The sequence below is a fragment of the Perognathus longimembris genome, chromosome 17 (genome assembly GCF_023159225.1).
Source record: "Perognathus longimembris pacificus isolate PPM17 chromosome 17, ASM2315922v1, whole genome shotgun sequence".
Lineage (NCBI taxonomy): Eukaryota > Metazoa > Chordata > Mammalia > Rodentia > Heteromyidae > Perognathus > Perognathus longimembris.
The window spans coordinates 17,828,156-17,840,363 of NC_063177.1; the positions used below are offsets into that span (position 1 = coordinate 17,828,156).

The window sequence follows — 12,208 nt, forward strand, 5'->3', positions numbered from 1 at the left end:
AGGAAACCTGGCAAGAGAGGGGACTTGCCTGGCCAAATGAGCATAATTAAATGGCAGGAACCTTGACTTTTGTGTTCATTTGTTTGATTTTGTTTTATAAACTAAAACATTTCCAAGTCCTTGGGAAAAGGCACCCACTCCTTCCAGGCACCCTGTCATCTATAGTAATACTAGGAGATCCCACTAGGTGGGGTCAGTGATGCAGTAGGAAGGGTAAAACCTTGGTTCTAAGAGGGAAGAAAGCAGAAGCAGGCAGGAGATGAATAGGCTGGATGGATCTGGAATCTTCCTGGCCATCCCAAATTGTACCACCTAGAGTGGCTCCTCCCAACAGTGTGAAAATCTATCCCAAGAGACTCAAGCATTTGAATGGATTGTCACTTTGTAGAAACTCTAGATTTCTACCTCTCAGGCCAGGCACAGGTGGCTCATGTCTATCATTGAAGTTATTTAGGAGGTTGAGATCTGAGGATACAAGTTCAAAGCCAGCCCATGCAGGAAATTCCATAAGGCTATTATCTCCAGTTAACCACCCAAAAGCTAGAAGTAGAGTTGTGGCTCAAGTGGTAGAGCATTAACCTTGAGCAAAAAAGCTCAGAGACAGTGCTCAAGCCCCAAGTTCAAGCCTCAGGATCAGCATGTGTATCTGCACGCGCGTGCACACACACACACACACACACACACACACACACACACACACACAGAGAAATTATTTCCTCCTGAGCCACAAAGCAAAACAGGCAACCACAAAGTGAAATCACTGCCCAAAGCCTTGGAGTGCCAGGCAGAGACATCGCCCCATTATGAGTGTGACCTTCTCATGAAGAAAGCATCTAACAGAACCTTCCATGAGACGATCTAAATATCCATATAAGAACACTACAGCATGGTGGTCATATAATGAGGAATGGAAAGGAGGACAGAGGCAAAAAGGAAGGCAGAGAGGTGAGAAGAGATGGCAGACTGAGCTTCTGGTCCTTGTCCTGCACTGAGATTTTATAGTTCATCTGTGCCTGCCCACCATAGGTTGAGGACTGAGTCCCCCATGGGTGTCTCTGAGTCCTGCTGTCATTCTTGTCTCAGATCAGAAGGCAGAGATTGGGGAGCAGAAGTTCTCTCCTTCTTGCCTTCCCCTGGTTGGCCTGAGTTCAGTCCTAGAACACCCTGTCCTCTGTTGCGTATAATAGCTCTGCCTCTGCATGTCCAAGATTGCTGTCTCTAATCTACCACAGCTTCCAGAGGACACCAGGACATCAGCTCCCCCGAAATGCTGGCTATGGGGAGCCTGAAGCTGACTAGCACCCTTGCCCAGCCCCTTTACTTCCCACCTGCCCTCCTCACTATCCCTTCCCAAACTTCTACTGCCTGGCAGCCTCCAAGCTCTGCCTCGGCCTCTGTTGCTATGGCAACAATGTGGCTTCCCCCAAGTGGGAAGCTGGTTGCCAAGGCCCTTGTTGCCAAAGGCTATAACAGCCACCCTGGGGTGTGTGAAGAGGGGGTGAGAGCCTGCAGAGGGTGGGAAGGAGTGGGGAGGGGGTTATCTCCTAAATGGTAGAGTCCAGGTAGCTGCTGGCTTGAGTGGGGGTGCAAGACCTAGGGCGGGGAAATGCATTGCATAGCATCTCAATGATGCTCCTCTGGGGGTATCAGAGGGACTCCCATAAAACATACCTGAAGAAGCTGGACCCAGCAGGAGCAGCATGCCAAGCAACTCCCTTCCCCCAACTCCACCAAAATATATACGCCACCAAGAGGAATGGCTTTGATTCCTCTCCCCAACTCTAGAAAAAGACCTAAAGAATCTGTGTCTTGCTTGCTCATGCATTTCAGATGCATACACACACAAGACCAGTCCAGTGTTGGCCCCTGTCTTCAGGGACAATTCTCCAACATTCCTATTCCCTTCCCTGTCTAAGATGATGGAGCACACACTTCACACTCCTTATCAAAATGTTTCACTTGAGAGAAAAGCTCCAACTTCTGCTAACAGGGGAGGAGGACTGCTCTCCCCCCACCCCCACCCCACTCCAGGGTTTATTCTCTTCCTGAGAGAACAGAACAGGGCTAGGAAATGCTCCAGGGAGCACGGAGAGCTAGCCTTGGGCACACTCACAGGGCACGGGCCACCTATGGAACCCTGCCCAGCCTGAGCACACTCAAAAGAGTCTGGGCCCTCCAGAGCCCTATCTTCTTCGTTCTACTAAGGAGGGACCATCAGGGAGTATTTCCCCATCTCTCCTGCAAAAGGAGTAAGGATGTCCAAGAGGCATGGGAACAGATAGCTGACACAGGAGAGACAGGTGTGGGTGGCAGAGAGCAGCAGGTGGGGCCCAAGGCAGAGGCAGATGACAAGGATACCAAAAGCAACCAGGTCTACCCTCACACCCCCGGTTCTGTACCCTCCCCACAATCTTCCTGAGCAGACCACATTGCCCCCCCCCTCAGAAAGGAAGGCAGGTGTACCTACCCCAGGTGCCAGTCCCTCAGGTGGGGTGGGAGAAATGCTGTCCCCACCGCCTTGGCTGCGAGCGCTGAGCTGGGGTGACATGGTGGGTGATTCATCGATGTACGGCATGGTCTCCGAGCCCTCGGGGGGCCCCTTCTGCTCCTCATGCCCCTCTGCGTCGTAGTCGTCGGCTCCGTAGCTGAAGTCTGAGACAAGGAACAAGAAAGGCCACTGAGAGTCCTCCACCAGGGCTGCCAGGGACTGGTAGCGCAGTGGACGCCGGCGGCGGCCCCCGGCTGCCATGGTCCTGTCAGCACCATGCACTCCTGGCTGGGGCAGGGACTGTGCAGGTCAGGCCCAGGGAGGGCTGGGAGCTCCAGCAACACCGCTCTGATTGCTCCGTTCACTCCGGTCAGAGGCTGCTTGCTAGGAGCTTGGGAGGAGCGGCTGGGCTGTCACCACCCGCCTAATAGCATGTCAGCCAGCCGAGTACTTGGAGCTGCTGTTTCCTTTGCCTCCTGCCTAATTCCACGTCTAAAAATTAACAGTGGGATCAGGAGGCAGGACGCTTCCAACTCTCCTCTCTGAGTCACCATTTTGCTTTTTATAGGGAATAAGGAGGTGGGGGCGGGCCAAGCCATGTCACTTCCTCGGCCCCTCCTTCTTGGGTACCATTTGTACACTTAGCCCAGTCCTTCTGGAGTGGGGGGGTAGGGCAGGTTTGGGGGTGGGAGGTGGAAGAAAAAGGTCCCCGTGGGGGTGCCTCATCCCTCCATATGAGGCCCTAAGTGTAGGACAGAGCCTAGGCAGGCAGGCGTAGGCGAGAGGCGGTGCTCAGGCCTGGCAGGGACCCGGTGAGCCGCGGACTCCTCAAAAGCTGCACTTGTGTCTATAATTCCAAAGCTGGTTTCCTTCAGGGAAGGGGGAAAGGAAGGCAGCAGGAAACCAGGCTGTGTTAACCCCCTCCATGCTGTCAACACTCAGGCTCCAGTGCCCACACAGATACCCCCTCCTGGGGACAGCAGGCCAGGCCAACAGGGGACAGGGCAGTACTTCAGGGCTCTGCACTGAAAATGGCTACAGGAACAGCCTCACAAAGGCCCATGCATCACACCCTGCTGGTGGGGTCTCTCTGCAGTACCACAAGGAACTTCCCACTGCCCACTCATGCTCACTTGGCCCACTGCTTCCTCTGGCCCATGCCAGGCACGGCCTGGATGAAGAGATCCCTGCCAGAATGCTACTTCTAAAGGAGTACTCTGTCTCCTGAGCTAGGACTACCTGGGACAAGGGACACTAATCTCTAGGTCATCACCAGTCAGGGATCGATGGCACAAGCTTTGAGGTCAACAGGAACCAGGTGAATCCCAGGTGGGACACAAAGACCACAGTACCAGGCCTCCTGGTTTAAGGCAGCCTTGGGTCCAGTGGTGGACTGTCCTGTATATGGCTCAGGCACTGTGCCTGGGCACCTTCTAGATGGGAGGTATATGCCCTGCCTGCCTAGGATTATGCTCAGCATGGTAGAGGAGTCTGGCTGGACCTTTTCAGACATCCCTTCCTCCAGAATGCCCTTCTAGCTCACAACACATGACCTCTTGGTGCCCCTCTTGATCCAGGACAAGAACTGGGTAGCCATGGATGGGGGCTCAGCTCTCTTGGGCCTACACGAGTCAGGCAGGCTGTAGATAGCAGGTACAGTCAGAAGGAATGAGCAGAGGAATTCGCCATTCATCTCAGGTCTGCATTCTGCACTTTCCCTCCAGAGCCCAGGCTCCTCCTCCTCTGTCACAACACATCAGCCCACGAGCCCAACCACCAACAGACTGAGAATGGTGTCAGCAGGTCAGTGGGGCGCCTGGCCATGGCCACACTCAGTCAATCTGGCCCTTTGGCAGCCAATAGTTTCCCCCAGGCTTGCTGCACCTGTTCCTACTGACTTCCTCTCCTGGGCTCTAAACTGATACCTATTAGACTAACTGGGGATGCAGGCTGTTTTTCCTGGGACAGACATGCTAGCCTCTAAGAAACGTGCATGCCCATGCACCCAGGAAACAAGACTCCTGGCCCTGAAGGCCATGAAGCCTGTGTCCACAGCTAGCAGGGGGTAAGCAGACTCCAGTATTTCTCTGAGACAGGAGGAAGGACACACTTATGCCATGTGCAGAGTCTGGCTCAGGGAAGGTTTGGGTTTCTGGCAGGTCCTCCCTAGGGCAGGCAGAGCAGGAACTTGAGACATCACACTGATCAGGGTGCTTCAGGCTGCCCTATCTGTGTAGAGCCACAGTTGGGGCCGTGAGCGATGGTGGACCCTGGCCAGTCAACAGTTCAGGTTCCAGTGGGCTGACTTGTTTCCAGGGGTCATGGGAACAGAGCCCATACTTTCCAGGTATTTCCCAAGGGCAGGGTTCATAGAAAGAAGAGGGAAGGTAGCCTGGCTTACTTCCACCACACAGCTGGTGTCCTTACTACTTTATGGGCATAATGTCTCTCCCCATCATGAGTGGATCATGGCCCCCACTGTCTCCTGCTCCTCTCAAACCAGCCACACCTTTGTGAAGTGTTCTTACTGCCCCCAAATCACAAACAAGGTCACCAAGTCTCAGGGGGGCACAGAAAACACCTGCACCCAGATCTGTTTGTCAAACTCTCCAGGGACCATCCTTTCCTCTCTGAAGCTCACTTCAAAAAAATCCTGAGAGCCAGCCAGGGGCCTGTGGCTCACACCTATAATCCTAGTTACTCAGGATGCTGAGATCTGAGGATGGCAGTTCAAAACCAGCCTGGGCAGGAAGGTCTGTGAGACTCTTATTTCCAATTAGTCACAGAAAAAAACAAACAACAACAACAACAAAAAAAAAAACCCACTGGAAGTGGTGCTATAGCTCAAGTGGTAGAGTGCTAGCCTATCACTATGCACCAAAATCAACTCAAAATGGATCAAGGACCTCAACATCAGACCTGAATCTTTGAAACTACTGAAAGACAGAGTAGGAAAGACATTAGAACTTATAGGCACGGGAAGTAACTTCCTGAATAGAGTCCCAGGGGCACAACAGATAGGGGAGAGCCTCGACAAATGGGACTACTACAAAATAAAAAGTTTCTGCACAGCTAAAGACATAGCCACCAAACTAGAAAGACAGCCAACCATATGGGAAAGGATCTTTACCAGCACAACAACAGACAAAGGCCTAATATCCGTCAACTACAGAAAACTCAAAAAACTAACCCCCTCCAAGCCCAGTAAACCAATTATTAAATGGGCAAAGGAGCTAAAGAGAGACTTCACAAGAGAAGAAATAAAAATGGCAAAGAAACATGTGAGGAAACGTTCAACATCCCTGGCAGTAAAGGAAATGCAAATAAAAACAACCCTGAGATACCACCTCACTCCAGTTAGAATGGCCTATACTCTGAACTCAGGCAACAACAAATGCTGGAGGGGGTGCGGGGAAAGAGGAACACTTCTCCATTGTTGGTGGGAGTGCAAATTAGTACAACCACTTTGGAGAACAGTATGGAGGTTCCTCCAAAAGCTCAACATAGACCTACCCTATGATCCAGCCATACCACTCCTAGGCATCTATCCTGAACTACAGGTCTCAGGATATCAAAAAGACATCTGCACATCGATATTTATTGCTGCACAATTCACAGTAGCCAAAATATGGAAACAACCCAGATGCCTCTCTACAGATGAATGTATCCAAAAAAATGTGGTACCTATACACAATGGAATACTACATAGCGGTTAGAAATGATAAAATATTGGTATTCACAGGGAAATGGTCAGAACTTGAACAAATAATGTTGAGCGAAACAAGCCTAGAACACAGAAAACAAAGGGGCATGATCTCCTTGATTTATGACTGTTAAGGTGTGTGTGGGGGGGGTGGGGGACAGTAGAGACCAGGTCTGCAAAACAAAAACTCCTTGTCAAATGGTATTTCCCACAGGTCTGGGTCAACTACCTTACATTATGTAACTAAAACCAAACAACTACTAAACATAAAAAGGTCTAAAATAGACCTCTCAGTGGATCACAATAGCTCAAAAGCTATATATGCATGATCATATAAGACAAGGATAAGCAAACTCTATTGTTGATATTATATTTAAAGTTCTAGGTAAATTTCCTTTGGCATATGCCACGTGGCTACTGTATATGTTTTTGGTACCCTGGGTATTGTATATATGCCTACCTGATCTAGGGAAGGGAAAGAAAAACGAAGGTGTAAGATATCACAAGAAATGTACACACTGCCCTATTATGTAACTGTACCCCTTTTGCACAACACCTTGTCAACAAAATTTAATTAATAAATAACAATTTTTAAAAAAGATGTTCTGAAATGAATGAGATCCCATCGGGGGGGAAAAAAAAAGAAGAAGGAGGGGCCCCAGGGAAGATGGAAATGCCGGAGACATAGGCTTTAGTCTAAGAAGGCCACAGGTAACAACAGTGAGTGGGCTGCAGCTTGGACACCAGTACTCAAAAAGAAGAAGGCAGATGAAGCTGCTGACAGCAATTCCATTTCCCTTCGTGGTATTTTCTGTTGTACCTGGAGTGATGGTGTGCCTAGTGGGTAAAGGCTTTTCTTAGTGGTATGGGACATGTGGTTAAGACCTTCCCAAGGAGATGTTAGGTGGGTATATATGGGACTTTGACGAAGACTACTGGAAGATATACAGCTTCATCCCCTGGCCTTTACTGTTCTTCCTCCTATTGCCAGTCTGGAAAACGAATAGGATGGCCAAAGCTGTAGTAATCATATTGAAGAGAAGGAAGGGTAGGAGTGTAAATCAATGGTAGCATTCTTACTCTGGGATGGTCTGAAAGTGTGTGTGTGTATGAGAGAGGGGGAGGGAGGGAGAGAGAAGGAGAGGGAGGGAGAAGGGAGGAGAAGAAAGGAGAGAGAGAAAGAGAGAGAGAGAGGTATTGCTACTGGTCACTGGTGGCTCACACCTGTAATACAAGCAACTCAGGAGGCTGAGATCTGAGAATCCAGGTTCAAAGCCAGCCCAGGCAGACATTCTGAGAGATTCTTAGCACCAATTAATTATGAAAAGGCCAGAAATAGAGCTGTGATTCAAGTGGTAGCGCATTCAACCTTGTGTGAAAAAAACTAAGGAAATAGTGCCAAGGCCCAGAGTTCAAACCCCAGTACCAACACACAAACATACACAAGATAAGAAATAAATAAATAAAAATAAAATAAAGACGGTATCTAAACCATCCCTTAGTTCTTTTTTTACCTGCTTTTGCTCTAGACTAGTACTCTACCATGTGAGCCACATCTCTATTTGTGGCCATTCTTGTTTGTTCCCACTTCTTTCAGTGTTCCTTCCTAATCTCTAGGTGAGATTTTTACTGCATGCCTCTTAAAAATTGGTATGCTTTATAGACCCTTACAATATATATCATGCAGCAACAAAAACACATGACTCTCAACAGATATTACCCTAAGGGAGAGAATGTATCCAGTATGCTTCCCCTCGTATGAAATTCTAGATTTATAAAAAAGAAAGAAAGGAAGAAAATCACAAAACTTACAGCAGTTGCCTCTGGAGACAGAGTGAAGATAGGAGTTGACTATAACGGGCATGGGGAACCTTCTGAAAAGATAGAAGTGTTCTGTATCTTGACAAGAATGTGGAGCACACAGGTGAAAATGTTTATCACACTTAATCAAGTGGCACAGGAGATATTTGTGCAGTAACTACATACTGAACTCTATTTAATGCTATTCATGCTGAACTAAGCTGATGTCAGTAACTGTGAGATATATAAAAAAAATAGAGAACAGGAATGGGTGGATGTGAAATAAAACTGTAGGGAAATGATAATTATAGACTTGAGATAGTAAATAACTGGAGCCTCTCTGTATAGTTCTTTCAACTTTTCTCCATGCTTGATGTTTTGCATAATAAAACAATGGCTTCTGTCACCATTCTTTGGCTTCCTCTCTCAAGTTTTATTTACACTCTAGGGAGAGGTCTGGGCTGCAGGTCTGTCTCTGATTATTTCCTGGACCAATCCCTTGGCTACTCCACCCTTAAACCTAACCTTTTCCTGCAGTTGTAAATGCCAGATCATTCAAATAGAAAACCTAGGGGGTCTTTCCCTATTCCTCCACTTCTCTCCCGTCATTTCCATCTCCTGAAATGTCCCCACTGCCTCCCACCCTCTCCAACTCTTACAAGGATGATTCCAACTCACTCTTCCCCAGCAGCCAGTCTTCAAGCCTGATCACATCTCTCTCCCAGTTCAAAAATTCAACAACTTCCATTCACTTCACTGCCCTCGAGTACGAGATTTCTCCTAGGTTCCTCCAGTGGGTATACAGTGGCCTCCTAAAATATATGTCCAAATGCTACACTGGGACCCATGTAAATGTGACCCTATTTGAGAAAATGTCTTCACAGTGTGATCAAGTTAAGGATCTCTAGGTTGGGGGTGGGGGGCCGGGAGCGAGGTGCCTGGATCCTGTAACTGTGCTCAGGTAGGGGAGGAGGCCCAGATGAGACAGGTGAAGACTGGAGTGATGCTGCCACTGTCCAGGAGTGCCTACAGCCAGGAGGAGCTGAGAGGGACAAGCAAGAATTCCCCTGGAAGAGCCACCCAACTCAACAGCCTTGATCCATAATTCTGGCCTCTAGGGTATAAGAATTTTTTGTTTGTTATTGTTGTTCCTGGGGCTTGAACTCTGTGTTTGGGCTCTGACCCTGAGCTTCATTTTGCTTGAGGCTAGTATCCTACCACTTGAGCCACAGCACCACTTCCAGGTTTTTCTGTGATTAACTGGCAATAGGAGTCTCATGGACTTTCCTATCTGGGCTGGCTTCAAAGTGCAATCCCCAGAGCTCAGCCTCCTGAGTAGGTGGGGTTACAGGTGTGAGTCACTGGTGCCTAGCTGATTTTTTTGTTGTTGTTGGTTCTGGGGTTTGAACTCAGAACCTGGGTGCTATACCTGAGCTTCTCTATGCTCAAGGCTAGTGCTCTATCCATTTGGGCCACAATGCCACTTGGAGCTTTTTCTGTTTATGTGGTACTGAGGAATGGAACCCAGGGCTTCATGCATGCTAGGCAAGCACTGTACCACTAGGCCATACTCCCTGTCAAGAATTTTTTTGTGTGTGTGTGCCAGTCCTGGGGCTTGGACTCAGGGCCTGAGCACTGTCTCTGGCTTCATTTTGCTCAAGGTTAGCACTATACCACTTGAGCCACAGTGCCACTCTGGCTGTTTTCTGTATATGTGGTGCTGGGGAATTGAACTCAGGGCTTCATGTATAGGAGGCAAGCACATTTTACCACTAGGCCATATCCCCAGCCCCAAGATTTTTTTTTTTTTTTTTTTTTTTTTGGCCAGTCCTGGGGCTTAGACTCAGGGCCTGAGCACTGTCCCTGGCTTCTTTTTGCTCAAGGCTAGCACCCTGCCACTTGAGCCACAGCGCCCCTTCTGGCCGTTTTCTATATATGTGGTGCTAGGGAATCGAACCCAGGGCTTCATGTATAAGAGGCAAGCACTCTTGCCACTAGGCCATATCCCCAGCCTCCCAAGAATTTTTTTTTTTTTTTTTTTTTTGCCAGTCCTGGGGCTTGGACTCAGGGCCTGAGCACTGTTCCTGGCTTCTTTTTGCTCAAGGCTAGCACTCTGCCACTTGAGCCACAGTGCCACTTCTGGCCATTTTCTGTATATGTGGTGCTGGGGAATTGAACCCAGGGCCTCATGTATACGAGGCAAGCACTCTTGCTACTAGGCCATAGCCCCAGCCCCAGCCCCAAGAATTTTTTTAAGCTATCAATTTTGTAGAAATTTGTTGTAGCAGCCGTAAGAAATGAATACACACCCCTACCCCACATACACACACTTGCACACACACATGTACACACACATGCATGCATGCACATACACGCCTCAGGACCTTTAAAGTATGATTCTTGTGCTAAGAACATTCTTCTCACCCCTGTTCATTCAGTGAAACCCAATTTGACTTCAAATACAATTTGGCTGGATTCCTACAACCTCCCTGGTGTTGGTCATATGGAAACACCTGAAGACATAGGCACTTTTGCAAACCAAAAAGGAAAATGGGAATATCAATTTTCTAAATAACCAAGGGAAATGAAGCGAAAGTTAAAAAGAGAACTACAAATGGTCAAAGTTCATATATTTTAAAATGTCACTCTTACAATCATAGAAAATGTAAACAACTTCTCTGTTCCAATTTTCCTATCAAATCAGCAAGGGTTCAAGAATAGCAGGGCCTTGGGGGCTGGGGATATGGCCTAGTGGCAAGAGTGCTTGTCTCGTATACATGAGGCCCTGGGTTCAATTCCCCAGCACCACATATATAGAAAATGGCCAGAAGTGGCGCTGTGGCTCAAGTGGCAGAGTGCTAGCCTTGAGCAAAAAGAAGCCAGGGACAGTGCTCAGGCCCAGAGTCCAAGGCCCAGAACTGGCCAAAAAAAAAAAAAAAAAAAAGAATAGCAGGGCCAGCCAGGCTGAGAGAGACAACTGGCACATGTTTTCTCTCATATGTGGAGGCCAGATCTAAAATACAACTATGCACGATAACATATGCAGGGCTCAATGCATTTACACACAAACTGACTAAAGGAGGGTATACTTAGGGGAGGAATAGAAAGGCATAACTCCTCTGAACAACTAATGTACTGTTCCTCAAAAATGAATACTAGGAAGTAGAATCATGTTTTGAGGAGTAGATGTTGGAAAGGAACATAGAAATGGAGTGAGGCGGGGGAGAAGAGTATGTAAATGTAGTATATAACTTGAGGGTAGGGATGGGAGGGGACAAATGGGGGGGAGTAAAGGAAGGGGTGACATTTCTTAAGAAGCAGTATACTTGTAACTTCACTTATGGGATTGTAACCCCTTTGTACAACTACAGAAGAAGAAGAAGAAGAAGAAGAAGAAGAAGAAGAAGAAGAAGAAGAAGAAGAAGAAGAAGAAGAAGAAGAAGAAGAAGAAGAACAGGGCCTTAGCCCAGTGCCAGTGGCTCAAACCTGTAATCCTAGCTATTCAAGTGGTTGAGATCTGAGGATTACAGCTTGAAGTCAACCTAGGGAGAAGTCAACCTAGGGAGAAAGTCTATCCACCAAGTCTATCCACCAAGAAGCCATAAGTGGAGCTGTGGCTCAAGTGGTAGATCACCAGCCTTGAGCAAAAATAGCTCAGGTACAGTGCTCAAGCACTGAATGCAAGCTGCAGGACTGGACCAACAACGAAAAGAATAACATGGCCTGATGATGTGGCTCTGTGGTAGGGCTCTTGCCTAGTATGAGCAAGGCCATAACTCTGATCACCAGCATATATCTCCATAGATAGATAGGTAGATAGATAGATAGATAGATAGATAGATAGAGTGATAGATAGAGTGATAGATAGAGTGATAGATAGATAGAGTGATAGATAGATATAGATAGGCAGATACATAGATATAGATACACACACATACACACACACACACACATATGTATATATATATCCAGATCTGTTAGGGAATAGGCACCTTTCAAACTCCTGGAGGATGCATCCAACTAACAAAGCTTTTCTAGAACTAATCTGGTAACTGGTATTCAAGCTCTTATAGCTGGTACAGCTTCTAACACAACAGCATCTAAAACCATGTCCCAAGATATTAATTATAAATGGACATAAAATAAAGTTACAAGATTATTCATAGGGCTGTTTATGATTGTGAAATATTAACAACAACCTGAATGATTAATTATAG

The 12,208-nt window shown here is 47.5% G+C and overlaps 1 protein-coding gene across 3 annotated transcripts in view; it reads right to left on the reverse strand.

Annotated features, from left to right (window-relative positions):
- Abr (ABR activator of RhoGEF and GTPase) overlaps nucleotides 1–12,208 on the reverse strand; it is a 207,830-nt gene that overhangs the window by 101,026 nt on the left and 94,596 nt on the right. For all 3 annotated transcript variants that reach the window (XM_048366982.1, XM_048366985.1, XM_048366983.1), the window contains exon 2: nucleotides 2,468–2,652. In XM_048366982.1, coding sequence (XP_048222939.1) covers nucleotides 2,468–2,652 — 185 coding nt within the window. The remainder of the gene's footprint in view (nucleotides 1–2,467; nucleotides 2,653–12,208) is intronic.